At 45.4% G+C, this 27,571-nt stretch overlaps 1 protein-coding gene across 3 annotated transcripts in view; it reads left to right on the top strand.

Moving 5' to 3' along the window:
- The window catches only part of IRAG2 (inositol 1,4,5-triphosphate receptor associated 2), a 2,448,326-nt gene that overhangs the window by 1,921,414 nt on the left and 499,341 nt on the right, over positions 1 to 27,571 (top strand). For all 3 annotated transcript variants that reach the window (XM_069628487.1, XM_069628486.1, XM_069628485.1), the window contains exon 29: positions 21,102 to 21,171. In XM_069628487.1, the coding sequence (XP_069484588.1) occupies positions 21,102 to 21,171 (70 nt within the window). The remainder of the gene's footprint in view (positions 1 to 21,101; positions 21,172 to 27,571) is intronic.

Raw genomic sequence — 27,571 nt, 5'->3', positions numbered from 1 at the left:
ATGAAGCATGGTAAACCTAGTCCTTCATCCTACTGAAGTCATTAAATTCTGTGCCATTTCTTTTTAACAGTAACAGCTGGGATTACAGCATTTGGGAAAAGGGGATCTGGCATGAAGCACCTTTGCATCAAGAATTTACGTAACTAACTGTTTGGGCTCTGTTATCCACATTGGCATCATATCCACCATTTGAGTAATTGTCACTGTATACCTAGAAACTCCCATCTTTGGATAAGTATTGCCCTGATGTGTCCAGGGATCCCCATCATGTGCCATGTGTTGCTATCATTTACCAGGTAATGCTATTAAAAGCCCTGCTATTCACACAAGTTGAATTTATGGTTCTCCAAATCTCAGGTTTTCACAAGATTGCCAGGAGTTGTCACCAAAACTCCAGTCTCTTAAACCGTTACCGTTCAGTGCCCACATAGACTCCCCATTGTTAATGATATTCAGTTAGTTTAGCAGTGCCACATTCTACTATGCTCAGTTGGCACTGCAGTGCCAGGTTTCATTTTGCTCAATTAGCACAGTAGGTTCACATTTTATTCATAGTGAACACCGTTGGGCGAAGCACCATTACAACCACCAGAAAGTGCAGAGAGTACATATTGCAGTATGCTCAATGTGATGTTTTTCCTAAAGGGTGACACTTTTGCACAAGCTTATATCGGGTGGCTTGGGTCTCTCAGCTTTGCATGGTCATTTCTTGCTTGTACACCTTCAGTAACCAGAACGTCTGTTGCAAATATACAGTCTTAATGCTCAATCTTATTTTCAGAGTTCTGGGAATGAAGATTTAGTCCCCATTGTGCAATCTTGAACGGTACCCTCAGATGTATGGGTACACGGACTTAAATTCGCATAATATGCAGCCTTTAGAGTGTCAGTCACTTTCTCAGACAGTTCCAGGAACATGGATCTCAGTTTCTAGGATGCAACCTTGACTTATTCTTAGAAACTCCGACTTCTGCTCCACAGTGCCTCCACTTTAGCAGTTCTACACACAGCCTCTCCTTCAGAAAAATTGGGAATATAAACTTAGACTTTCACAATACAATATTTTCACACTTGAATTATTTCTCCAAACATTTATTTCTTAGGGATTGTGGGAATATAGACTTAAATTCCCAAACTAAACTGTTTATTATTTATTTATTTATTATAGCTGTAAAGCGCAACTGCAGCCCGCGGGCATTAAGGCGCTGTAAGCGGTGCGTAGGAAGGCTTGATTAAGGGTTACAAAAAAGCCGCCCCAAAAGTGTTCTTAAACATGAATACAGTGTTTATGCACTTCAATTATTTCTCGACACAACCTCTTCCTTCCAATGCAACACCTGTAAACTTGATTGGCATTGCACAGCCTCCTCCTCAAAGGTACTGGAAGGTATTACCCAAATTGTTAGTTTACAATTGTTCAAATGAGCAATTGACCGAATTTAAAGGGTCACAATTGACCTTTCACAATTGACCGTGTATATACTGGTCGGAAGCATTCAGCGGAGTTCCCTGGCATTAGCCATACTTTGAAAAATATTGTTATATTTCCCCTTTTTCTCCACCCTAACGTTGAGTCACCGAAATTCGACACTCGACGCCGAACTGGAGAAGAAAGCGACCGTCGAGAGCTTCATGACAGAGTGGGCCTAGGAAGGCCTCTGGCCTCGGCCCGGGCCTCAGAAGGCCTCTGGCCTCGGCCCTACAAGTAGGGAGAGTGGGGGGTGGACATACTCTACACTCTTATATACTTTCTTATATATTCCTACACTTACCAGCCCGCTGCCTCAAGGTGCGTATGGAGGGTACCCCTTTCCAATTTTGCCCAAAGTGCAAACGCAAGTATCCTTGGGTTGACGGCACGCCACCTGCAATCTCTGCTTGCCAAGGGATCACCCCGAGGCAAATTGCAGAGCGTGTAGTAGGTTCAAACCTAAAACACTAAAAGACCGTTCCACCAAGCGTTGGGCCCACCACTCCAGGCATCAAGAGGCCATGGCCGCGGAGGGTGCCTTCAGCGACGGCAGTGACGCCGTACTTTCGGACGGCGAGGGCAACACAGCGTCGAAAGATGGACAGGCGCAGGTCCCCGACCTCGGAAGGTCGTCCGGCAGGGCGGCTATGGGGAAGACCCCCGGCGACGCAAGCGCAACCCACAGCACTTCCAAACACACAAAGTCCCACCGAGACTCGACGCGCACGTCGAGCTCTCGGAAAGAGGCACATAGGGAACGGTCCGAATCGGCGTCCTCTGGGCGTTCTCGATCTAGATCGCTGCATGACTCCAGGCAATCATCCACTATTGCCAAGAGTGCCTCGCTCCCCAAGGTAACCGAGATTCGATCGTCTGAAGACGAAGCCAACCTCTATCCCCAGCCCGCACTCCTGGATCGGTGTCTACAGCCCAAGTAACGCCTATTCCCGAATCCCAACCTACACTGTCGAAGTATAGTACCACCACTACGGAAGCTCGACGCCAGGTGTCGAAAAGCTCTGAAGGCATAAAGAAGCAGGGTAAACACTCTTCCAGCCACGGGGAGGGGGGAAAACAACAGAGGAAGCAGTCTCACCCTACTTCCACACCGCAGAAACATTCCACTCCACTAAAACAGACCGATACAGGTCTCACATCTCGATTATAGATGTGACAGGGAAACTCCCTCAAGGCAGAGTCATTCCCAGTTCAAGAGAGTGGTCTAGTGAGGACATAGATGCTCATGTCAAGAATGTCATAATTGGCAGATTTCTATTCCAAAAACCCTGAACATTTTCTCACTTATAACCCCGACGGTTCAGCACCCTCAGGTTCCAAAGATCCAATCCCCCCAAGTAAAAAATCCCGGTTCGAAACAACACGGTCTTGAGATCCCTTCCACATTCACCATTATTCTCAAGAAAAAGATCCTTCCCTTTGTGAGGATACAGATTTGGGCATGTTGGAAGAACAGACTGGGACAGGCTACTATGGGGACGATGAGGAACAAGAGGAGGAAGAGGATGACCCAGAAACATACGGGTTAGATTCCCCGGTAGATAAGGAACCACCGGTTACCGACTCCCCTGTCGACAACCAGCCCCTCCTAAATGAAGTCCTATCCCGAGCAGCAAACCACTTCCACATTGACACCCAGGGTGCTCAAGAGGAAAGAGATTTTGCCGAAGAGTTGGTGGGAGAAAGGAGACCTGTTGCGCAGGCCATCCCTATCCTTAGGTCGATCCAAAGAAGAATAGACCCTTCACTGGTAAACCCCAACTTCACCAGGGCAGTTAACCCCAGGCTTGAGAAGCTTTTCAGGGCAGCCCAATCAGACCCACTGTATATAAGAGGGCATCTGAAACCGGACTCCCTAGTCGTTACAAACACCCGCAAGAGGGCAGGAACACCCTTGTCATCATCAGAAGCTCCTCCCGACAAGGAGAGCAAGAAGATTTATGAGTTCGGCAGAAAGGTTGCCTCCACTTCTGCCTACCAAACAAGAATCGCCAACTCCACCACCCTGCTGGCGAGTTATAACTGCCACCAATGGGAGGAAGTCGCGGCACTCATAGATTCCGCCCCAGAACCCCTAAAGAGCCAATTGGCACGAGTCTCAGCGGAAGGTAGAGCTATATCCGGTTGCATTTTAAAGGCAACCTTTGATGCCGCAGATAATGCCGGGAGATTGATAGCAGAGGGTACTGTTATCAAGAGACATGCTTGGTTACGGCAGTCTGGATTCAAGGCCGAAACCCAAGCATCATTGTTAGACAAACCAGTGGAGCCAGATCTATTGTTCGGTAATGCGGTCGAGGACGTGCTGAAAAATGCCAAGGACGAGTATGAAACACTCAAGTCCCTAGGTCAACTAACCACTAAGCCCCGAAATCAAAGGGGTAATGGCAATTTTTGCCGCACACGCGGACAAAATTCCCAAAGAGGGTCAAGCTATTCCCAGGGCCAGGGTACGCAGTGGAACAATAACCAACAGTCTACCCAAGGTTATAGTAGGCGGAATAAGAGAGGACGGGGTAAAGGTAGAGGCAGCCCCAGTAGAGGCGGCGGCACGCCTCCACCAAAACAGTGATGCTCCGCTCAGGGTCCCTTCTCGCGCATCCCCAGTAGGAGGACGCATTTCCAACTTCACCCAAGCTTGGGAAGGGAATCACATCAGACAGATGGGTGCTGTCCACAGTGTCCGCAGGATACTGCATAGAACTGTTAGAGCCTCCCCGTAACCACCCTCCACGACAAAGAACACATTCTTTGGACCACCAAAGAATCCTCCTCAAGGAAATCGTCAATCTTCTAGCAAAGGACGCGAACGAAGTCGTCCCGGGACACCAGGTAAACAAAGGTATTGTCATGATGCCTACCTCCAAGGAGCCAGACAGGGCCCGGCACCCTCAGAGGCAGGCAACATGTATACTAGGGAAGTCCCAGCCACCCCAGATAGGGGCTCTTTGGACTCAGTCCTGGCGCCGTTGGCGTCAGGCTCATAAGGGATAACAGTCCTGGCACCATCGGCGCCAGGCTCATACAAGATATGGAAGGAATAGTGTTTGGTGCAAACTTACCTGGCAGACCATGCTTCAATTTCCGTACCTGGCAGATCATTCTACAACTTCCAGATGAAAAAGGAACTACTTAACCACACGGGTGTGGCTGGTGGCAGGATACATACCTTCAGTGGAAGGATACATACCTGGGACTACTTGAAAGGCTATTTAAGCCACGCCCAGACAGCAAACCACGCTTTGCGTTGTTCTGCTCATAGCAGCTGGACGCTCACCGTGCCTGCTCCTGCTCCAGCCCTCGACCACGCCTGCCAGCATCCTGGAAACACCTAAGGATAGAAAAGGGAAGAAGAAACGGGTGAAAACAAACCTTACCTGTTAAAGCTGCATTTCGGATTCAGCGTGCCAACGTTCCTGCAAAAGGCATCATTTTAAATACTCACCGCGTCGCATACATCTCTCCGCACTTCTCTTACCTGCACGTGGTGCCTTCGGCTCTGCGACGCCCATCCGGATCTCCTGCAGCATTCCAGCACCTACGGGGAGACGAAGAGAAGAAAGCAAGGTGAGAAGGGAAAATAACCAAGAAGCTCTTACCTGCCAAGCTAATTCTTCTTACCTTCGGGTCGATGCCATTGCTTGGGCATTTCAGCACCCCGGCCCCTATGGGGAAAAAGCAAACATCACATTAGTGAATGCAAGAACCGTAGCAAACAAACTATTTAAAACTTACCTGCTTACAGGTCGGACTCAGCTTCTGCTTCGTGCCGGCTCCATTTCTTCGGCATTCTCGAACTCCGGCCCCTAAGGAAAAAGAGACAGGAAAAAACAGTAGTGGGCCTACACTAAAACTCACCTGAAATCAGGTTTTCGACGGAAACCGCCCTCAGCCCGGAGTCTTCCATTACCTGCAAAAGAGAAGAGGAACAGTTTAGACTCAAGCTTGCCATAAACATTTACGGTACTTACCGGAACAGACAAGCGAACTCGAACTTACTATCCAGTGACGTAACTGGACCCCAACACGCCCCTGCATCAGAAGCAGGATGGAGAGCTCGCCTTTTCAATCCCTAAGGTGAGTCTCCACAGGGAATTACAGAAGGGTTGCAAGGAGGGTGAGAAGGGAAATGGGAGATCTACACAAAACCCGCAGAGTATTAACCCTTCCTTTTCGCTCACAGAAGGGTATTCATCCAAGCCAGAGAAGACAGATTTGGGAACCCAGCCCACTCCATCTTCAGGGTGCTGAACATCTCCTTCGAAGAGGCCACTGCCGTCCAGACCACGCCCACGCCTCCGTGGGAACCAGGTGAGCGTTACAGATATTTATTCAACCTACTTCCTTGTACCAAAGAAAGATTTAACAATGCGCCCAGTATTAGACTTACGGCCTGCAAACAAATATGTTAAGCCCCAAAAGTTTTGCATGACAACTCTCCAAGAGGTAATCCCCCTCCTAAAAAAGGGGACTACATGGCAACATTGGACATGAAAGATGCCTATTTTCATATTTCCATGTTCCCAGCACACAGAAAGTACTTGCGGTTCAAGGTGGACAGTCGGCACTACCAGTTCAAAGTACTGCCCTTCGGGATAGCTTCAGCTCCAAGGGTATTCACCAAGGTACTAGCGGTGGCGGCAGCACACCTACGCAGGGAGGCAATCCTGGTGTACCCTTACCTAGACGACTGGCTCATAACGGGGGAAACCCCAGCGATTTACAGAACAAACATTAAAAGAACAATCAACCTCCTCTTCGAATTGGGTTTCTCAATAAATGGGAAAAAGTCAAGTCTGGTGCCAAGCACCTCCAAACAGTTCCTAGGAGCTATCCTAGACACACAAGAGGGGTTGACCTTTCCATTAGAGGAGAGAATTCGGAATATACTACTGCAAATTCCTCAATATCAGGCCGGTCGTCAGATAACGGTACGCCAAGCAATGCGTTTGCTAGGCATGATGGCGTCATGTATTTACCTGGTCCCCCACACGCGCCTGCGCATGTGTCCCATGCAGGAATGGTTGGCGAAACAGTGGTCTCAGGCAAGTGGTCAGTGGGACGATCTAGTGGTCGTTTCGCCAACACTGGTACAAAGCCTTCACTGGTGGACAAGAGACAATCTGTCCAAAGGGAAACCCTTTTACGATCCAGAGATACAGGCGGTAGTCACAACCGATGCATGCCTGACAGGGTGGGGAGCTCACCTCCTCTACCACACAGCTCAGGGTCTCTGGTCTCACTCAGTGGCCAAGAATACATCAACCTGCTAGAGCTTCTGGCAGTATTCAGAGCGCTTCAAGCGTTCGAGTCCTACCTGCTGAATCTGTCGGTGCAAATCCAGACGGACAGCACTGCAGCTATGTTTTACATAAACAAGCAAGGAGGGACTCGTTCGCCAAATCTGTCCAAACTTGCCCAGAGAATTTGGATATGGGCACTCAAACGGAACATCTTCCTGTCATCGCAACATGTTCCAGGGGATCTCAATTCTCTAGCAGATGCACTAGGCAGAGATCCCCTCCCAGAGGAGCAGGAACGGTGTCTACACAGGGAAATCGTGGAAGATCTCTTCTCTCAGTGGGGTTCCCCCACCATAGACCTATTCGCCACAAGCGAAAACAGACAATGCCCAAGATTTGCGTCCAAATTCCCACAACCAGGCTCCCAGGGGAACGCCCTGCTGATGAACTGGTCAGGAATGTTTGCATACGCTTTTCCACCAACTCCTCATCAGGAAGGTGGTGGACAAGATGAACAGGGAATTGATGACGCTCATCCTAGTTGCTCCCATGTGGGCGAGAGAACCGTGGTTCCCACACTTACGCATACTAGCAATGTGCGAACCCATCAAACTCCCGGGCTGGTACAACCTACTGTCCCAGCATCAAGGTCAAACAGTACATCCTCTACCCAACTCAATGAACCTAGCAGCATGGCTCCTGAGGTCATAGAGTTTGGACATCTCAATTTACCTCAAAGATGTATGGACATCCTAAAAGAATCTAGGAAGCCTAACACGAGGCACTGCTACTTTGACAAGTGGAAGAGATTTGTTATCTGGTGCCAGAATAGACAAATCAACCCAGTTGATTGCACTCCTTCAACTATTGTTACATACATGCTCCACCTGCTGGATGCAGGACTGATGTTTAACTCACTGAAGGTGCATTTGGCAGCTCTGTCAGCATACACCACCTCCCATAACAAGGTGTTGTGGTGGAAAGTTCCAGTGGTTAAAGCCTTCATGGAAGGAGTAAAGGGACTTCACCCTCCTATTTCAAACCCACCACCAGGGTGGGACCTTAATGTGGTGCTAGCTAAACTCATGGGCCCCCCATTCGAACCCATGCATAAAAGCAGTCTCAAACACCTGACTTATAAAACAGCCTTCTTAGTAGCTATTACATCCATAAGAAGGGTTAGTGAAATTCAGGCTCTGTCAGTGCAGGATCGTTTCTTTACAGTCCACAAGGATAAACTGGTTTTGCGTACACACCCTAGGTTCTCACCTAAGTTTATTTCCAAATTCCACGTGAACCAGTCCATCGAGCTTCCGGCTTTCTTCCAAAACCCACAAAGCTCAGCTGAGGTGAAACTACACACCCTAGATGTGCGTAGGGCGGTCCTCTACTATGTTAACAAGACCAGGCCGCTAAGGAAAACAGACCAGCTGTTTGTCTCCGTAGCTCCAGGCAGAGAGGGGGATCGCGTCTCTAAAGGTGCCATCTCTAAGTGGATTGTTAACTGTATCCAGCTGTGTTACTCCCTTTCTGAGAAAACTCTGCCTTTCACGCCAAGAGCCCACTCTACAAGAGGCATCGGGGCCTCTCTGGCTTTCATTGCAAATGTACCCCTAGACACCATTTGCAAAGCAGCTACTTGGAGCTCTATTCACACTTTTACTCAGCACTACTGCATTGACACCCATTCCAAGACAGATACTCAAGTGGGACAAGCGGTTCTAAGACATTTATTTGCTCATGAGCCTCCTCATATCCCACCTCTTTATTCTAACACGTGCTCCCTAATCTATGCACAGCATGTGATCTAAGCAGATTCCACAAGCCTCTGAAGAGATACATTACTCACCGTAATCGTATTTCTGATGCTTGTATCTGCTTAGATTCACATGCGACCCACCCTTCCTCCCCTCTGAGAGAAGGCGCATGGATGCTTGTAGTCTTATCTTCTATCTATCTGCTTGGATTATCTGTACTCATGCTACTCCTCATGCTACCTCATGTCACAAAGAAAAAAAACAATCTGGGGCTCCTAGACGCGTGAGGGATCATGGGTACAGTGGATGTCACACTAGGGATAGTATTACTGGCACGCCCTGTGTCGATGCCCATTTTCGAGTTTCGAAAAACGAACTGTAATACTTCGCAACTTCCACTAGATGTCGGCCTATGCACAGCATGTGAATCTAAGCAGATACAAGCATCAGAAATACGATTACGGTGAGTAATGTATCTCATATATAAATAGGGGTTTTGGCATTGGGTGGGGGGATGTGGGTGGTTCCCCCCACATATGTTACAATTAACCTTCACAATTCGGTCAATTGTGAAAATGTCAATTGTAATTTGAACAGTTGTAAAACGAACAATTCGTATACAACCTACTGGAAATATAAACTTCCAGTCCCACAATGAAATATTTATACATTTAAATGATTTCTACTCTTAATCATTTCTTTTAGGTATTGGGAATATAGTTTAATTCTTACAATGCATTGTCTGACACTTGATTTATTCTTCATGCATCATCTTTAAAGGTATTGGCAATGTTAACTTCTCTTCCCATATTCCCACTTGAGTATTTCTTCAGGCTGTCTCTTCCTCAGAGCTATGGAGAACTTGGACTTCTACACACTTTTCCCCCAGTGGTTTGATTGGGCCTTTTGATTCCCTCTGGGCCAGGCTCTGAAGATCTCTGCTACTCAGCATCTGGTTTTGCTCCCTTTTTTTACCCACTCAACCACACTAATCTGTTGGGTATCGGGTACAGGTTCCCGAGTTCTCTGGATCTCTTTTTCTGCTTCTCATTGCAGAACACATCTGCTTTGGCAAAAACTTGTCTCTTTTGGCCTGTTCCTTCCCTCCCTTAGTTAACCTTCTCCCTTCCTGCATGGCTCAGTATATGTGTGTTTTTTATTGTGGGGTGTAACTTGTGTTTCTCTGCTTGTATGCCTGCTGGTGACTCCACATTTCAACAGTAAACCAGATGGGATCGTTTCTTTGCTTCTTCACTGCTTCTCACTGATTCAGTCTCATACCTGGGAAAGCATTCGGTTTCAGAAGCCATATATTTTAGCTTGACATCAGCCCAGCAACCTCTGGCATTCCCCTTGACACACCCAGTACCCTATTCTCTTGCTGCCACACATTTCCTCTGAGTCACCTTGTTTAGATTCGTACACAGTGCTGCAAGAGTTGTCAAGTTATGACCATGAAGAAAGAAGGATGTTTGCTCTCCCTGATGTTGGCCTTGGAGTGATCTTCAGTGCATGATTAGAACCACAAGGCCAGTTTATGTGTTGGGCCACTTGTGTGCATTTGTTGAGGCTGTGTATATTCAGTACTTGTGGTGGTGTATATTTGTACAGTTCATTACTTGTGAAAGATTGTGTGTAGAGCGCTATGCTGGTGCATTATCTCTCCACAATGCTGGGAGCATGTGTGTGCATGTTTGTGCACAGTCCAGTGCTTGCAGCATCTTGTGTGTGTGAAATGCAGTGCTCCAGTGGGATGGGTGTTTCCATGTATGCAGGGGTGGGGCATTGTGAAGTGGGATCACTGTGAGCATTTTATCTGTGTGCATGTGCAGGTCAGTGCTCATATGGTTTGTGTATGTAATGTCACTGAAATGTGTACTTTGCAGCACTGCCATTTGCATGGTCTCCAGGTGCTATAGCACATTTGAAAGGAGTGGGTGGGTAGGTTAATGGTAAGAGAGGGAAAATGCAAGATCGCTTTGCTAGTCTGTTCATGTGTGCAGACCAAAAGTACCTGAGCTCTGCATGAGGGTCTGTTTCTCAGTGTCCTGTGTAGAAAACATGAAGACTTGTGAGTCCAAAGGAATTGTAGCTTTGTATGTCCTTGGTGCTGTGGTGCATTGGTAAGGGCATTTGTGTTAGTTGCTTGTAGAGGTATATAGTTCTGGTTGATGTATGTTGGGAGGATCATTCCATTGCTGTGCGTATGTGTTGAGTATAGCGTCTGAGGTGGTCAGTGGCAGAGGTTAGTGCAGGACCTGGTAGACGACTTTGAGTAATATCCAATTGATAAAAATGAACCCTGAGACAGTGTTTGCAAAGAAGGAGCATGTGGGGAGAAATACATTTCCAAAAAAGAGAAAGATCCACAATTAATTAGTGAAAACAAATATAAAGCACTTGTTGAAGCAGCATAATTCATTTATACATTTAAAAAAATTATGAAAAATGACATCCATATTCAAGACATGATTAATCAATCAAAACAAAATTGATATACGTATCCTGAGCAATGAGTAAAATACAAAACACAATGCCCTAGTACATAAACATAAAAAAACGTTCTACCACCAACACCACAATGACATAAAGGAACACAAAACAATAAGCATAGTTTCTCAGTAACTAGATCATGTGACAATAGGTTCTTCCGTGTCGCTCTAACCTGATTCGATGGGAGATGAAATAGCCCACCCAGTGTAAAGCTGCAAATCACAAATATATTCAGAGATGTTTGGGTGGATCAAAGTGGCATGATGATAACACATTTCCAAAATTCAATGGGCACCCTTTGTGGCAACTTTGAGTATCCATAAGGAGTGGCCATGATGACATTGCATGTTGATGGTGGTGGTAGTAGGAGGTGGTTTTGGCATTCCCTTAAAGTGATACCGTGTTGGGGAGGAGCCGGAATAGTATTCTCTTCAATTGGTTGTTGTAAAAGCATTTAGCTTTTTGTTAAGGAGTGTTTCCTTAGTTGATTAAACAATGAAAAGCCAGTTATTTGGTGTTTCCCTGAAAGGTGAATGCTCCTCGATTGAATGGATTTTCTTTGGAAAAGTGTTCGTGTTTGGCCACCATGTTTATAAAGGTGGGCCCTGTGTTTCTCTGGTGCAGGGCTCTGTTTCTAGTTGTACATCGTTGCCTGACCTTCATAGTCTTCTAGGTTGTCTTTTAGTGATCTTTGCTTGGATTAATTCGTCTCTACAACCTTGAGGAGCTCTGTGAGCAATGGGTAGCACTTTTAAGTGTATTTTCATGTTTTAACAGATAGCCAGCGGAGACCTCCTAATGTTGGAGTGGTGTCACCTCTTGTTTTATCTGATCAGTGGTTTTGCTAGTGAGTTCTGTATGCTTTGAGGTTTTTTGTGAGGTACTCTGTCTGACGTGCTGAAGTATAAGCAGTTTGTTCTGGATGGGACCACCACACTGATGGCAAGGATTCTGCAAGAGAAGGTGAAGCATGGCAATACTCCTTCTGATTGGGTGAAGCTGCTAGAAGCATTTCTTGAACAGCATGTTGATTTGTGGTGCCAGATTGAGACCATTGGCGAAAAGGAACCCAAGATTCTTGATCCATTTTCAGACAGATGCCAATTTCTCTAGTTTGTGGTGCTTCTGGCGCTGTATTGGGTATGACAACCATGATGTCCGATTTGTCCGGGTTGCTTTTTAAGTTGTTCATGGTCCTCCATCTGCCCATCTGTTCGAGGTAGTGTCATTGTTGCTGATTGTTCTGAAAATTACTTGTCTCATTCGCATGGTAGTAGAGAGTGAGTCCATATTTTTCATGAGCCTCATAAGTGGAGTCATGTTTGTGTTGGAGGTGTTCTCGGCTCAATACTTGAGCGACCTATGAGTATTTACTGTGAGTTGGAGCTGTACGGAGGATGCCAGGTGGTTTTATTTCTATCAATGGGGAAAGATGTCATCCACTGTAGTGTTTAGTCCAACGTTCTCCAAATTCTTGAGAAAGTATCTGTGGTTCAGCTGTTGGCTATGCAGGAGCTTGAGGGCAGAGATTATGTTCGTGTCTGCATTGATTTTTGGCATCATCCCAGATGTATAACAGTTCTGCTTCTTTCAGTTCTTCTCATTGGTCTGAAATCTATTTGTCTCTGACTCTATTAGGCAGATTCTAAAAACTTTAGCTAGAGCACCTCCTATTTGTGCCAAAAAAGTGGCTGCTCAATTCACAAAGGGCATCTGAAGGAGTGCATCTTAGATGCACTCCTTCAGATTCCCTTCCCCCCTCCCACTTTGTGCATTTGCATTCTAAAACTGGATGTGCTTTAAAATGCACAGAAATTATGGTCATACCCCTAAACTTTATACAACAGGCGCGGGGAGAGATGGGTGCAAATTAACATGCCCCTTCAGAAATGACCCTGCCATGATTTTAAAGTGTGCCAGCTCGGCTTAAACCACATCTGTCACTCTAGCATTTCCATCCCCAAAAGGGCATGGAAATGCTTTTTTGTTTTTTGTTATTTCACTGTGATGGGCCCCTTGACAGCCTGTCTCAATGAAATGCGCCCCTAGTAACACGTGTCAAATATATCTGGGCTATGCTATCTTGTCTTTCTGAGTGTAGTTTCCTCCAAATCGTTTATAATTTGTGATTTGCTTTCTTCAAGGTTCTTAGATGGGTTGTAAAGCACTGCTGTATTTCTTTCTGAAAGGTAATGGGTTACAGATGTGCAAGGATGTCCAATACTTCAGAAATACACTTCTGAAGTAAATGTATGTTTTTCCCCAGAAGTGAGAGTCCTGTTACTCATGGTTTTGGTTTGATGTCCTCGATTAAAGTTTTAAATTCTTCGCAGTCAAGTGTTTTCCTGTTTCTTCTGGGGAATTTTTTTGCCCTTTGTGAGTCATGAACCTGTGAGTTATTGCACTGATAACGAGAGATCATGCAGTGGTTGCTCCACACAACGGGGAGTGACCACCATCCCACAAAATTGCATCAGGTGTATGGCTAGCAACATGTATTCCTCCCTTAACTATTTGTTTGATACAAATTGGCCATCAAGAAGCTCAATTATGTGTTAGAGGCTGCATTCTCTTCCTCAAAACAGACATTGAAATCCTTGAGAGTGATTAGTTGCTCGTGTTACATCATGAGTTCAGCTAGTGTATCCGAGATTTTCGGCAAAGATGTGATTTTAGGTTGGTTTGCTGGTTTAGGATAACATTGAAAAGGAGAGGTTTGCAGTTCGGGATGTTCAGGGTGGTGCTGCTGAGATTGAGGTGTTTCTTGTATGCCATGGTTATTTCGCCTCCTCCTCGTTTACCCGTTTGGTTGGCTTAGAGGGGCTTGAAGTTGTTTGGGATTGTTTCATTTTCAGTCATTTTGTAATTGTTGGATAGCATGTTTCTATAATTGATTCTGCACCTGCTTTGCAGAGGATCTAGTGGGTCTGCGTTCTGTGCTTAGATATGGAGTATTTGTTGATCAGGGTGCAATGCATCTTACTCTTTACCCCTGGATCCAGTTTTTGCATAATGTGCATCCCTCTAGTCTTCCCATTTGTGTGATTATTATTGTGCTATGTGTGTGGGATCAGTATTGGCAGAGCATGTGGGTGGCTTCTTTGTCGCCATTAAACCGTTCAAGTATGTTGTGCGTTAGGTCGAAGTTTTTATTTGTCTCTGTGTTTGGTCAAACCTGCTATTTGTTTGCGATGGAGGGTGTATTTTGGTCAATGATTGTTTAGTCCTCTACAAACCTTAACATTTGCGGTTGGGGGAGCATGCTCATTGTCCTCTGGAAAAGAAGAGTGTTCCCAGAGGCCAGTGTGCCAAAAGCTTTATGCGGCCCACGAAAAGAAAACACCTCTCTCAAAGAACGTGCCAGCTGATAAAATATTTCTAACATTTTAAATCGGCAGTTGAGATGCAAACACTGTATATTACAAACAGATGAGGTGCAAACACTGTATATTACAAACACTGCTATGAATGCCCTATGACTGCTCTGAATGTCTCGGGAGGATAGCTCAGGGGCAACATGCTCGCCTTGGAAGGAAGACGACATGGAGCACCTCAGGTTCGATCCCCGGTTCCGCGCTTAGAAACCTCTGGGTATTAAGCGCGTTATAAATAACATATAATCGGGATTGTATGTGGGTTCTTAAGCAGCTTGTGTTTGTGTTGAAGGGTTGCTGCTAGACTTCGGCTGTCATCCTTTGTGCTATGGGTTGGGTGTGCTGGTTGATTCAGTGGCAGTGTGGAATGTAAGGCGCTTTGGTCTTGTTATGATCTCTTCTGTAAGTGTCTTGTGTGAAGCTAGGCATAGGGTCAGTGTCATTGAATATTATTTCTTATGTTGAAGTCACAGCTGTTGGTTATTTCCCTTTTTGTCCACCTGTCTTTTGTTGAGTGGCCCATTCTGAGGTTAAGCAAAGCTGACATGGTCATGTTTGTTGGCAGAGTTCTCCTGGGACTTGTCCAAGTGTTTGTTTGCGTCCTGTGCATGTCCTGCACACTGCAAAAGGAGTTCAGCTTGTAACATAATTACATTCTTTAGCAGCAAATACAATGTATTTGGTTACACACGTTTTTATGTATTAAAACAAATGATTGATCCAGCCACACAATTTCTCTTTAGCTGACAGGTGATTTAGCTAGATAATGAATGTGTGTGAGAAGGTAACATTAATCTGGCTATTCTATGAGGTTGACTGGCAGCAGAAAATGATTAGTTCAGGGACACAATGAAATCCTCTGACATCAATTATCTGGCAGCACAAAGGACATTAGTCTAGGTGCACAGTGAAAATCTCTGGCATAAAGGAATCCACTGGCATCAAAATTAGTTAATCTAGCTACATAACAAATGTATTTGGTATCCGAATGATATATTCCAGCTATGTAATGAATTGATCTACCAGCAAAACTAAATTAAATCTAGCTATGAAATGAAAACGTACGGCAGCAAAATCTATTTAATCTAGCTTTGAAATGAAACTATTTTGCAGCAAAAGGTATTACAGTATGCAATAAAATTATTGCACAAAAGTTGAAATTATATCAAGCTACACATTTGATGTAAAACCCCACTATAATATAACATGACCTGACCAGCTAATATAAAAGGAAACTGACATCATATTGCACCCCTCCCACTAAAGGAGTGAATTAGTACATACAATAGCACTAAGGTAGATTCTAGTTCATGTGCATTTAGCTTTGGGAAAAGAACACTTTGAGCCTGGCAAAGCAAGATACAGCTTAAAACAGTACAAGACATAGCATAACATACCACATTGTGGCATACCAAACATAATTCAGGTTGGCAAGTGGAGAGAGAGGGACCTTTGATGCAAAAGGCGGCCCACCGCTATTCACAGAGATTGTAGACAAGAATTGTCCATCTACGGGCCTTGAGGGCCCCCTGACTGGTTTTCAGGATATCCCTCATTAATATTCATGAGAGAAAATGTGCATACATTTAATATCATTACATGCACATTTATCTCAAGAGTATTAGAGGTGTATCCTGAAAATCTGACGTGTATCTGGCCCTCGAGGCCTGGAGATGGACAGCCCTGTTATAGATAGTGGTACCTGTGACGAATCCCCAGATGTTATCCCTTCTCCCCTAGATGGAGCCCCTTCCCATGAGGCCAGGGAGGTGGGGCCACTAACCGATAGTCCCCCTGCGGGTGGTACTCGGTGGGAGAATCTTTCGGGGAGGGATCCATCCAATGAGACTAGGGACGACTTCTTGGGGAGAATGCTGGTTGTCCATAATACATCCAACCTCCCTACACTAGTCCCCTACACGTTCATATACTTGTGTAAAGTAGATAGTCCAACCCTTTTGAGGACCACTGAGATGAGGAAGAGTAGGTACCACTTGTCTGAAATATGTTAGAAAACTTGCACTAGGAAGAGTACAGCAAACCGAATAAGAGTGATCATAGTCACACTGGGACGAAGATGATGTGCAGAGCCACGAAGAGCGCTCCATGGACCAAAGTGAAAATCCCAGCCTATATGGACATTGTAAGAGTATAAAAGCTAATGAAGGACAACAGAAGAGAGGGATGGAGCTGCAGCAAATCGCTGCAAGACACAGAGAAACCCGGGAAGTGCAAAGAAGAACCTGGCAAGGCTGAGGGAGGGGCGAGAGCAGTCCACTTCTGGTATTGAATGAATACTGTGACACCTTTCCCCGCGGGCACTGCCGAAGTCCATCGGAGAAAGTGAAGCTGCGGGACGATGGTGTGGAAGTTTAGAGTTACACCGACACCATCCTAATGAAACCGAGCCCAATAACCAGCAAAGACAGGCGACAGGAGGCAGAGACGCCGCCTGACAAAAGAAGAGCGGAAGTGGACCCCGGCAACAACCAGCTGAGCACCCGACAAACACTGAAGGTAATAGGCGATGCTCAGGCACACAGGTACAATGAATCGAAATAGCTGCTCCTTCGTCACAAAACCTGGAAAAGAATATCTCCGTTGAGAATAGTAACCAGGGTCTGGGACCCCAACAGAAATAGTACAGATCAAGAAGCTAAATGCAGTACTTGGCAAGAAAATATACCAAGTCTGTGTAGAATAGAAACCAGGGTCTGGGTACCAGGATAAAATGAGTGAAAAGCAAGAAGCTACACATCCCCTACAACACAGTACTTGGCAGGGGAGTATACTAAGTCTGTTCAGAACAGACAACGGGGCCTGGGACCCAAATCGCGAGAGAGTAATACCGCCTAGCCTTGTGACCATTGAGAGAAAGCCAATAGAAGGGAGTTATTCTCTTGGCATGATGAAAAGGCTAAGAAAAGCAAGAGGAAGGGAGACATTCCCACAGCACTTGATGAACATTGTAGAAGAAGCCAAGAGAAGGCAGTCATCGTCTTGCCATTGTGAAGAGCCTAAGACCGGTATGGGGAAGGGAGACATTGCCCCTGGGGTTGATGAACATTGTGAAAGGCCAAGAGAAGGGAGTCATTCTCTCTGCATTGTGAAGAGCCTGAGGAGGGCCAGGAAAAGGCAACTGTCCCGTCCTGGTGGTTGTGTGCATGGTGTGAGAAACCTGGGCAAGGGAGTCATTAGCCCTAATATTGTGAACTGTGTGGTAAAAGTCAGGAGAAAGAAGTCTTTCATCCTGGTGCTGTGAGAAGTGTTAAGAAACCTGAGGAAGGATAGGAGAAGAGGAGCCATCCCCCTAACCTTGTGAGGTTACAAGACTTTATTTTTCCATGTGCGTTGGTGGAACGCCAAGTCAAAAGAGCCTTTGAGACTTATGGTTTTGACCTTTTTGGAAAAACCTTTCCTTTTCGTCAGCTCAAAGTGAACTTGGGTTTATCAAGAACAATTAAGGTATTCTTCTGGATCAGGAAGAATACCACTTTATTTAGTTTTGATTGTGAATGTAAAGGAAGGAAATGGATTTTGACACACAGCAGTGGACTATTTGTTTTTTACGGATATCCTGACAGTCCTTAGTATTCAGTGAGGCAGGGAAACCCCTCTTGGTAATAGGGAAAGGTAGGATTTTACCCTTTTTATTTTGCGCAATAGGTTTGACCAAGAATGTGCCATCTATGTGTCAGTCTCCTACTTAAACACCCTTGCATTCCCTAGAGCCACGTCTACATTCCCATCCTCCATGTGCAAGACCTGATAATCGGGCCCCTGAAAAGAGAGCAGTACATTATTTTCCAAAGAACCTATGATGTGCGTGAACCCAGATTACGTCTCGCCAGCCAAACACACTGAATAGGAGAAATGTCATGTGCATGCTTGCAGACTGTGAACTGCCATTCACTCCAAGCAGATTGATGCTTGGAGGTGGCTCGGCCCACAAACACTAGACACTGAATGAGAAGAAAATACCTGCCAGGGTGGAGAGAGCCTGACTACAAAATGGCAAACAAGAATTTTAGGTCCTCGATCCTCTAAACTGAGGGCTGCTCATTCCTACTGGGGAGAACATTAGCTGCTTCTCGTGAGAGGGTGATTCTGAACACTGCAAACTAATCCTCAAGCATGACAAGGCTACACAGGTACCCCCGCTTAAAGTATTATCATTCCCAAAACCTGGCAGGCAAATGGAACAAGAGTGTGAGTTTGGAGATGGTCAGAGTGTGGCACAGAGCAAAGGAGAGCATAAGGTTGGACTACGGAGAAAAAGCAAAGTGTGGAAAGCATGCTAGAACAGAAGAAAAGAGAATGCAAGGAGGAAGCTAGATACCATCCCAGGCAAGGAGCAAGAAAAGACCTGGAAAATGAAGTAATTGGAGAAGGGAAAAGGGCAAGTATGGAGGAGTCTGAGGACTGAAGGGGAGGAAGAATGCCCCCAGAAGGACAAGAGAAAAAGGAGGTGATAAAGAGTAAGGTCCAGAGAAGCATCCCAGAACTGGTATAGCCAACTCGGCTGAAACCATAAGTGGTGCCAGGAGGGGGAATGTCTAAGACGGTGGGTCTTAAATTGAGTACAAACCAGGGTAGAGGTTTGATGCAGCTGAGAACCTTGTGGAACTGGGGTCAAAAACTGGCGGAGCCCGAGCCTACTGATTCTTGACATAGGAAATAGACAAGACAAGAGTCTAGAATGGGCCAATATCCAGACCTTGTTTTTGGAGCTGGTAAGCCATCAGTGAGACTAGAGAACATCAGCACACAGAGAGTAGGTGGCGAGTTCTTGTGCAGCATTGCCCTTCATTGGGGTCCACAATGATCGTTACCTGAACATTTGCCAGAGACCAACAGGGAAGAGCTCCATGTTCACCTGTGACAGAGAAGAGCCATCCCTCATGGACATCTATGACAAACTGCTCTGGAGAAGTGAGCCACAAGGAACTGTGAGCGACTGCTTCTTGGCTAATCAGAGCCAACTGTCAAGAGTATGAACTGTTGAACTTTCTGGGTACGACCCTGAGAGACACTTGGGCTGGGCCTTATGAATATTCCCTGCACTCATCCAATTGTACTATCACTCTGTTTATTTTATGGAAGCGCATTACCCCCTAATTTCACCTTTTATTCCTGCCTTGGTGTGTTCAGTACTATAAATTGTTTTGATAAACCCTAAATAACCTATTGATTAGTTTGATTACTCTCGCTGTGACAGTGTTGGTTGCTCTGGAAGTGTAAGTATGTGTTTATATCCAGTGCAGGGGCTGTGTGGTGTAGTGTGGGAGTGGTGTTTGTGTGTGGTTTTAATGCAAACAGGATTAAGGACTCGAGACAAAAGCATGCCATCACAAAAAAAGGTTTGTGCTCAAACACAAATAAGAGGAGTAAAAGTGAGAACGAAGGATGTACTTTTCACCTTAAAAGGGATGAGGGAAAAATAAAAAGGGATTGCTCACAAGGCTCTCGACCAGTCTCTGATAAGGGCTTTGCTTTAAGCCAAGTTTCACAGGTGTGCCAACAGAAAGTCAAATCCTATAAGTCACTCACATCTCCTAAATTGGCTCTCGACTCCTGAGAGCTCCTGGCTGTGAAGTACATTGCAGTGGCAAGTGGCTGTCAATTTCTTTCCTGCCGGTTTCATTTTTCAGGCTGTTTTTCAAGGCGGCTACCAGGGCACAACCTCACAGGACTTGTCTCCTGATAGTCTGCAGCCAGGCTCAACTGCAGGGAAATCCTCCTCATGACCACACTACGGAGCATGTGTGTCAGCAATGACTAGCTCCATACTGCTGTGCAAGTGTGTTTAGAATGGCAATCCCAGCAGATCCAGTTTGTGCGCTACCAGCTAGTTTTACTCGCGACTAGTGTCTCCTCTCCTTTTATAGGTCAGCAGGGGTTCTTTATTATCATTGATGGTCTTGCAGCTTTCTACAGATCAGGCTCTCTTGTCTATGTACAAGCCTTTTGTCTTGTTTAGGGGTGTCTGGGCTGGAGCCCCACTATCTGTTGAACCCTTGGTTAACCAGGCCTCTTACACAATTTGCCCCATAGACTTCGTTTTTAACTAATGCTTTCCCAACTGATTCCACCTTCCACATCTATTACCTCTACTATTCTCTTGCTCCTTTGCCTTAGCCAGCCGTGGGATTGTCAGGTTGTCGTGCTCTTCTTCTCCCCCTGCATTCTAGTTTCTTCCTCATTTCTCCTCTTTCCACCTTTCTTCATCTCCCCAGGTAACATGCGCCATGCAGTGTATGTGTATGCAGTGCAGTCACAGTAGTGGTATGTGTGCCGAGCTTGAGATGGTATGTCTAGTACTGGGGCATTTGTATGTGTCCAGAACTGGGGTGATGCATTCACATTGCTGTTCTGGAGCAAGGGTTGTGTGTGGTGCTGCAGCAGTGTGTACCGCATGCTAGGTTGCGGGCAGTGTGTGCAGTGCTGGGGTAGTTTTGTATAAATCACACCACTGAGGCATTGTTTCTGTTAGTGCTAAGACTTTGTGCACATGGGTGGAATGTAAGTCAGAAGGTGGTGTGTACAGAGTTGTATGGATTTCTGGAGCCATATACCACCCAGTTTATCTCGACTTTCAAAAGTCAGGTGTTCTGCTGTTAAAGTATCTAAACAAAGTATGAATTTTCGTTTGCTTCCTGTTTTATGGTCAATATTTATGTTTGAATGTCTTTTATTACATTCTTTGGTCATACTGTGCTAATTTATCCAAAATATTTTGTTTTAGGAAAATTTTGAAATGGAAGCTGTTCAGGAAAAGCCCACAGAGGACTCCACAGAGGCATCTGCAGTTGAAGGTTAGGTTTACTTACATGACCGGACACTCAGAAAGGAGTTGTGTTCTGAGTGTTTGGCTTCTGTTCTGCCACTACACCCCTGATATAAATGCATCAGATCAGTAAAGGGTGTTAAGTGGACTAGGTCCTGTAACCAGCTAAGCTTCCAAATCCCCCACCCCAAGATGGCCTCTAATTTCATCCGGGAGATGCGCTGATGGTGGGAGCCCAAATCCCCCTACCTCTTTCATTTCCCCACATTTCCCTGACCTGCTCCTTTTGTCCTCAAACTGGCACCTATCCTCACACTGCTGATGTGTGCAATCACACACACAGTGAGTAGTCCACTGCACTACACTGCAAAGTAAAAAAGCTAAATAATCATTAGGGTGGTGCATTGCCAGTTAACACTCAGTGATCTGTATTGCATTGATGCTGTTTTGAAAGTCCTATTCAGTTTATTTTCACATTGGTGTTTACGTTGCACAGATTTTTCATAGTAGATTCTTTGTGCATTGAACATTTTATTTTACCATGTAGATTGTTCTATGTTGCAAGTGTTGTGTGAGCAAAACAAAAGAGGTGATTGCTTTCTGATTTAACTGCAGCAAGGTAAATTTGCCTTAGTTGGCAACAAAACAAAAACAGGTCTGGTTGAGCCAGAAAATTCCCTTCTGCAGTGTTCCTTCCACCTGACCCTGCTGAGTTTTCTGTGATCTAGAAACTGTAATGGAAAGGCTTGCCCTGATGAAGCTTGGAATCCACACTAGCGTACGGCACAGGAATGTATGTCAACAGGTTCTGTTAATGTGGAAGCTCCATTTTCAGCATGAGAGGTCAATTGGTAAAAATATTGGGCAATACATGTAACTTGGTAGGGAGAGGTATAGGGTTGTGTCCCAGCTAATGGGATGCACCTTTTTATAGTTGAGATAGGGAAACAGGAGATATGCTCTTATGGTCTAACAGGACCTCCATTAGACTGTGCAAAACCACACAGCGTCCCATGTTGTAAAGGAGAGGCCGAGACACAGAGTTATTGCAAAAAAACCTTTTTATTCTCCTTTGTACTCAAGCGTCCCTTTTCTTCCACCCCCTCTTGTCACTTCACATTACCTTGGCCCCAACATGTGCCTGCTTCGCACATAATGATGTGGACAGGTTTCCCTGCGAACTACAGGACATTACTACCTTCGAACACTTTAAATTTCAGCATTCCGTTTACCTTATTTTGTCAATCATTCATGAAGGCCCAGTTCTCTCCCTTTAAGGTTGTTACACCTTCTGGGTGTTTAAGTATTAGCAAACAATCACTCCATTTCTTAGCAAGTTTTCTGTTTGTGTTTTGGTGTCCTTGTCGCTTCACTAAAGATTCACTGTTGTGTTTGCCCAACAGTAACAAAACTTTGAATTTGATCTTTAGATTTAATGCGCCAACAGGATGACGATACATTCCATTTTTCATTTTTTTCTTTAATTTTTTCATTATTACTTTTTCTACTGTAATTGTGGTATTCAATACATAGTGTTCATTCAAAAATTAGAGTGTACATTGTTCAACAGAAAATTCTGTGGGTTGATCAAGAGAAACATCTACACATTTCACCACTAAATGTGGATCTTCATGAGGTGATGAGTGCTCATACGTTTGTTGATTAATCCTGTTAAGGATGTGGCTGTTTATTTAGAAAGGTCACCATACATAATATAGATCCTTATTTATGATGTTTTACTTGGTTTAATTGTTCAATGTTTTTTTTGGAGTAGATGAAGAGTGTACTTCTATTCTCTTCAGGCTGTGAGCTTTGAGGTTACACCTTCTGAGTGTTGTCCACATGGGGTGACCCTCTACTATACGTTTCTGGCACCTCGTCTTCCAAACTTTCTCCATCGTTGTGGTGTGATGCTTCTGACTTACATGTTCTCACCACCTCTTCTCCGGGTGTATCCAGCACCCCTTCACTGCACTCCCACTTTTTGAAGTCTAATGAGTTTCTTGTAATCTGCCAAACTCCATTTTCGGAAGTTACCAGCAATCCTTTTTTGTGGGTTATCGCCATGGGATCGGCATGAAATGCTGTGGTGTGTCTCCTTTGGTTGGAGAACTAGTGTAGTGTCCCCTATGGCTAATGCAGACTCTTCTGTCCACCATTGCATGTCTGCGTATGCTTTCATTTTGTGTTTTGCTCTGGTCTCTTGATCCATCATATGGTCATCCTTTGGGTATGTTTCTTCCGGTCCTTTTACATGCCGTATTAGTGTCCTCATATTTCTTCTGAGCATCCCTTCCGACGGGCATTTTCTGTCATGCTGTGTGGAGTGCTCCTGAAGTCTCTTAGAAGCTGGCATGAGAGGGCTCCAAGGGCTTGCCAGAGTGGCCATTTGCAAAGTTCTTTTTATCTTGCCCATCAACCGTTCTACTGTCCAGTTTGCTTGATGCCACAGGGGCGTCATTCAGCAGGGTTTGAAACCTATGTATTCACCGAATACTCTTACGCAATGGCTGGCGAATGGGGGTCCATTGTCAGATTTGACCATGTTCGAATAGCATTAGCCGTGAACATCTCGTCTAGCACTGCTATGTAGTGAGTAGCTGCTGTGGACTCCACTATTTGTACTTCTGGCAAACAAAAATATTCATCCATGGCCACTAGGACATAATAGCCACCCCCCACTGGTCAGAAGAAGCCAATGGCCACAAATGCCCAGACACCTGTTCATAACTCCGTCATCAGTAGTGGTTCTTGATGAGTGTGTGGAACGATGACGCAGCATGTAGGTAATCTCTTCAATATCTGTTTAACCTGTGTGTCAAACTGCTGGAACCACATTTTCTGGCATGGCATGTACTTTGTGGAGACTGTTCCTGTGTGTCCTTCATGTGCTAGATTGATCACTTGATTTAGTGCCATTGGTATTACTGGTTTAGTGTCCTTTAACAGATCATCTTTCGACATTGCCAATACATCCTTTAAAAGCACCATGTTCTGTATCAATTTGCATAGCCACTATCTCTCCCATCTGTTTTGCATGTGTCCAGTGCCCAGTTTATAGACCAAATGTGATGATGCAAAATGCAGGATCATTTTCTGCCTCTTGTTGCAGTACCAACATGTCCAGTCCTTTGTGAGTCGCCTGGTGGACCACATTGTTGATGTACCTTTGGGTGTCTAGCGAGGTGGTCAGCCTGGTTCTTCTCCTTCCCGGGCCTATGTAGTCCTGTAGCCTTAGTCCCCATCTTGCAATTGTAAGTGGCATCCTTGCTTGTTGGTTCCCGTAGATGGACTGTAGTGCCTGGGATGCGTCACTATTGTGAAAGTCTTGCCATATACAAACAGGTGCAAGTGTTCACAGGCCCGTACAACTGCCAACCCCTCCTTCTCCACCTGCGATTAGGCGTCTTCATGACAGAGAAGCTCCTGCTGGCATATCAGACTGCCTGTTTCGAGTGGGACTGGTCCTGATTGTACTGTGCTAGAATGGTGCCTAGTACCACCAGGCTTGTATGCACTGTTAGCTCGGTGCATTTCTCCAAGTCAAAATACGCCATGTTGTCGGCTGATGTGATCCTGTTGCATATTGCATTGAATGCCTTCTAACACTCTGAGGACGGTGTCCAGTCAAAGGATCGAAAAAAAGGGTCACATTTTTTAAAATATATTTATATGTATTTTTTTAGTTTGGGTTGGTAAAAACAATGTTTTTAGTAAAGAAAACAGGGAGTTGAGGGGGGGGAAATTTCGACCCTTTTTTTTCGGTCCTTTAACTGTCGATCAAAAGGCATTTGATCCTTTTGTTTTCGACCCCATAACTGGCAACCTCTGAGGACCACTGGAACATGACATGTTTGGTTAGCTCTCGCAGAGGGGCACTGATTGTGGTGAAATCCTTGATGTATTGTGTGCAATAGCTTGCAAGGCCCAATAAGGACCGTAGATCATACAAACCCCTGGGCTGTGTTTCATTCAGGGCGGACACCTTCTCAGGGTCAGGTCTCATGCCTTGTTCCGAGAAGTTGTGACCGAAAGAGTGTACTGTCCAGAATTCGCACTTGTGCTTTTTTTTCTTTTTACGAGTTTGGCAGCTTCGAACGCCATGCATACCCTTGCTAGGGTTTCATCCTGTTTCTCCACATCTGTGCCGAATATTAGGATGGCATCATTATAGTTTATGCAATTTGACACATGCTTGATTGCATTATGGATTTCAGCCTGGAATATTTCGATGAGGCGTTTTATATCTTTTATAAATCTGTGTGTGTTACAAACGTGTTGATCTACCTTGACTCCGGTGCTAGTCCAAGCTGTTGGTACCCCTTGTTCAAGTCTAGCTTTGACAATACCTTGGCTCCATTGAGGAGGTGTATCATTTCAGTTATCAGGGGAGCCTGGTGGCATTTTCTTTGTTGTAGCTTGATTGAGTCACCCCATGTCTACACATAGCCTGATGGCATCAAATCCTTTCTTGAGCACAGGGATTAAAGAGGATACAAAGGGTGTCAGTACTTTGACCCGTTCTGTGATGTCTTGCTCCAGTAATTTACTCGGTTCTTCTTCAACCTGATGTATATTCACAGATGGACCTCGTTAGAATGCATTTCTAAACGTTGTCCCGATGGGCAGATGTTAAGGAGGCCACCCTTGTTAGTGGAACAGGGGACACTTCTGGGAAGATAGCCAAACCAATTCACAGTAGCTTGGAGAAGAGTCCAGGCTAAATCTTAGAAGGTCTGAGAGTGATTGGGGTCTCCAATTTACACTCGCAGTGAAACACCAAGAATTACAATTAGACAGTAGTATACAAAAATATACTATAGGCCCAATAACACAATGCCTAATGAAACGCACTAGTAAAACACTGCATAAGCAGCACACTATGTAATGTGTGTACACTCACTGGAGTCGGTGCAAGAAAGTTAATAACTCCACCAATATCTGCAAAGGAAAACGGTGAATAGCTTTTATAGCACAGTCTTCAGAGATGGCAGGCTAACTTTATAAGTCCAGCTCTAAGATGAATGGAGCGTTGTGCTCAATGTTAAATGTGTGCGTAAAAGCGCTTCTCATAGAGCAGAAAAAAGTTAGGGGAAGAATTCTGAAGGGGCCACGGGTTCCAAGAGTCAGGAGAGGATCTGCTATGATGAATAAAGTTGTTACCGACATTCGGAGGGCCTTAGGCAGCTTACACTACCCCAGCTAACGGGAAGGCCAAAAATTACCTTCAAAGTATAAATACGTTTGGATGAACAAAGGGCCATCCGTAAGTGACTGCACTACTCGCCAACCTTAGCTCGGTTTTGGTCCAGACGTGGCAGGTCTAGAGGTGATCACCAGAGGTAAGATTCCCTGCCCTCCTTTCGACGTCCAGATGCACAGGTGCTGCGGGTGGGAATACAGGTCTGATATGGGACATGAGCGGTTACTCTTGATTCCGGTGAAGAAATCTCAGATGCAACAGGTCTCGGGGCTCTGGAAGGAATGTGGGAAAACCACCTTCAGTGACTGGCACTGTTGCACAGTGATACAGGGAGACCAAACTCTTGCAGTATGACTTCTATCTCACAGCCAAAAAGGTGGTGGGATGACAAAATTCGGCAGAAGGGAGATTTGTTGGATAAGCTGGCTTTTCCCAAAGTCTCGGGTCGAAACTCAAAACTGCGACGCTCCTGCATGACAACCTAGGTTTGAGCTGGACAGCCCACTGGATGGCCCACGGACACTTCCGAACAGGCTCACTTGCAGGGTTTTCCAGGAGCCGTCGAGTGTTATTGGTCTCACCAATCCAAGGGTTTGAAGCACCTTCACAGGTCTTCTGAGATCATGCGCAAAGCAGGGCTCCACTGGGACAGCCACAGGATTCGATTGCCAGATCTCTTCAAGTGCGTCTCAGGATCATCATTTGTTCTGATAGGCTCCACAGGGAACTTAGTTCCTTCTTCAGATCTGCTGGAATGGCTGTAGGACCTGGGATGAATCAGAGATGATTCACCCAGAAAACCGGCCTGGTACCCTTCTCATGTAGCCAGGGAACTGCAGGCGCTTTCAGAACAAGACCGTGGGGCTGCTGTACTGTGGGGGGAATCACATGAGGGGGAGCAGGTCAGGAGGAATGGGAAACCCCCCCCCCCCCCTTTTGCAACTTCATCAGAGACCCCAATCTTCTAATGGCATATTGTGAAATAGAAGTTAGAAAAACTGATTTGTGTATTATGGACTTCATTGAGTAATGGGACGAAGAAGAGGGCCAAAGAGAAATCCAACTGCAAATTGCAGCTTGTTAAGGAAAATAACCCACACATGAGGGAGACTGGGAGGCTTAAAAGGCCCACTCAGGTGCAGGCCATTGGAAAGTCGGAGCAGAGCAATAGTCGTAGGTGCAGTTGAGAACTCTCCACATTACAGCAGAAACAGTGACTGGAGGG

This window comes from Ambystoma mexicanum, chromosome 12, assembly GCF_040938575.1.
Source record: "Ambystoma mexicanum isolate Mex_15411 chromosome 12, UKY_AmexF1_1, whole genome shotgun sequence".
Taxonomy (NCBI): domain Eukaryota; kingdom Metazoa; phylum Chordata; class Amphibia; order Caudata; family Ambystomatidae; genus Ambystoma; species Ambystoma mexicanum.
The sequence above is the reverse complement of the archived record's forward strand: the minus strand, read 5'-3'. Positions and strand labels throughout refer to the sequence as shown.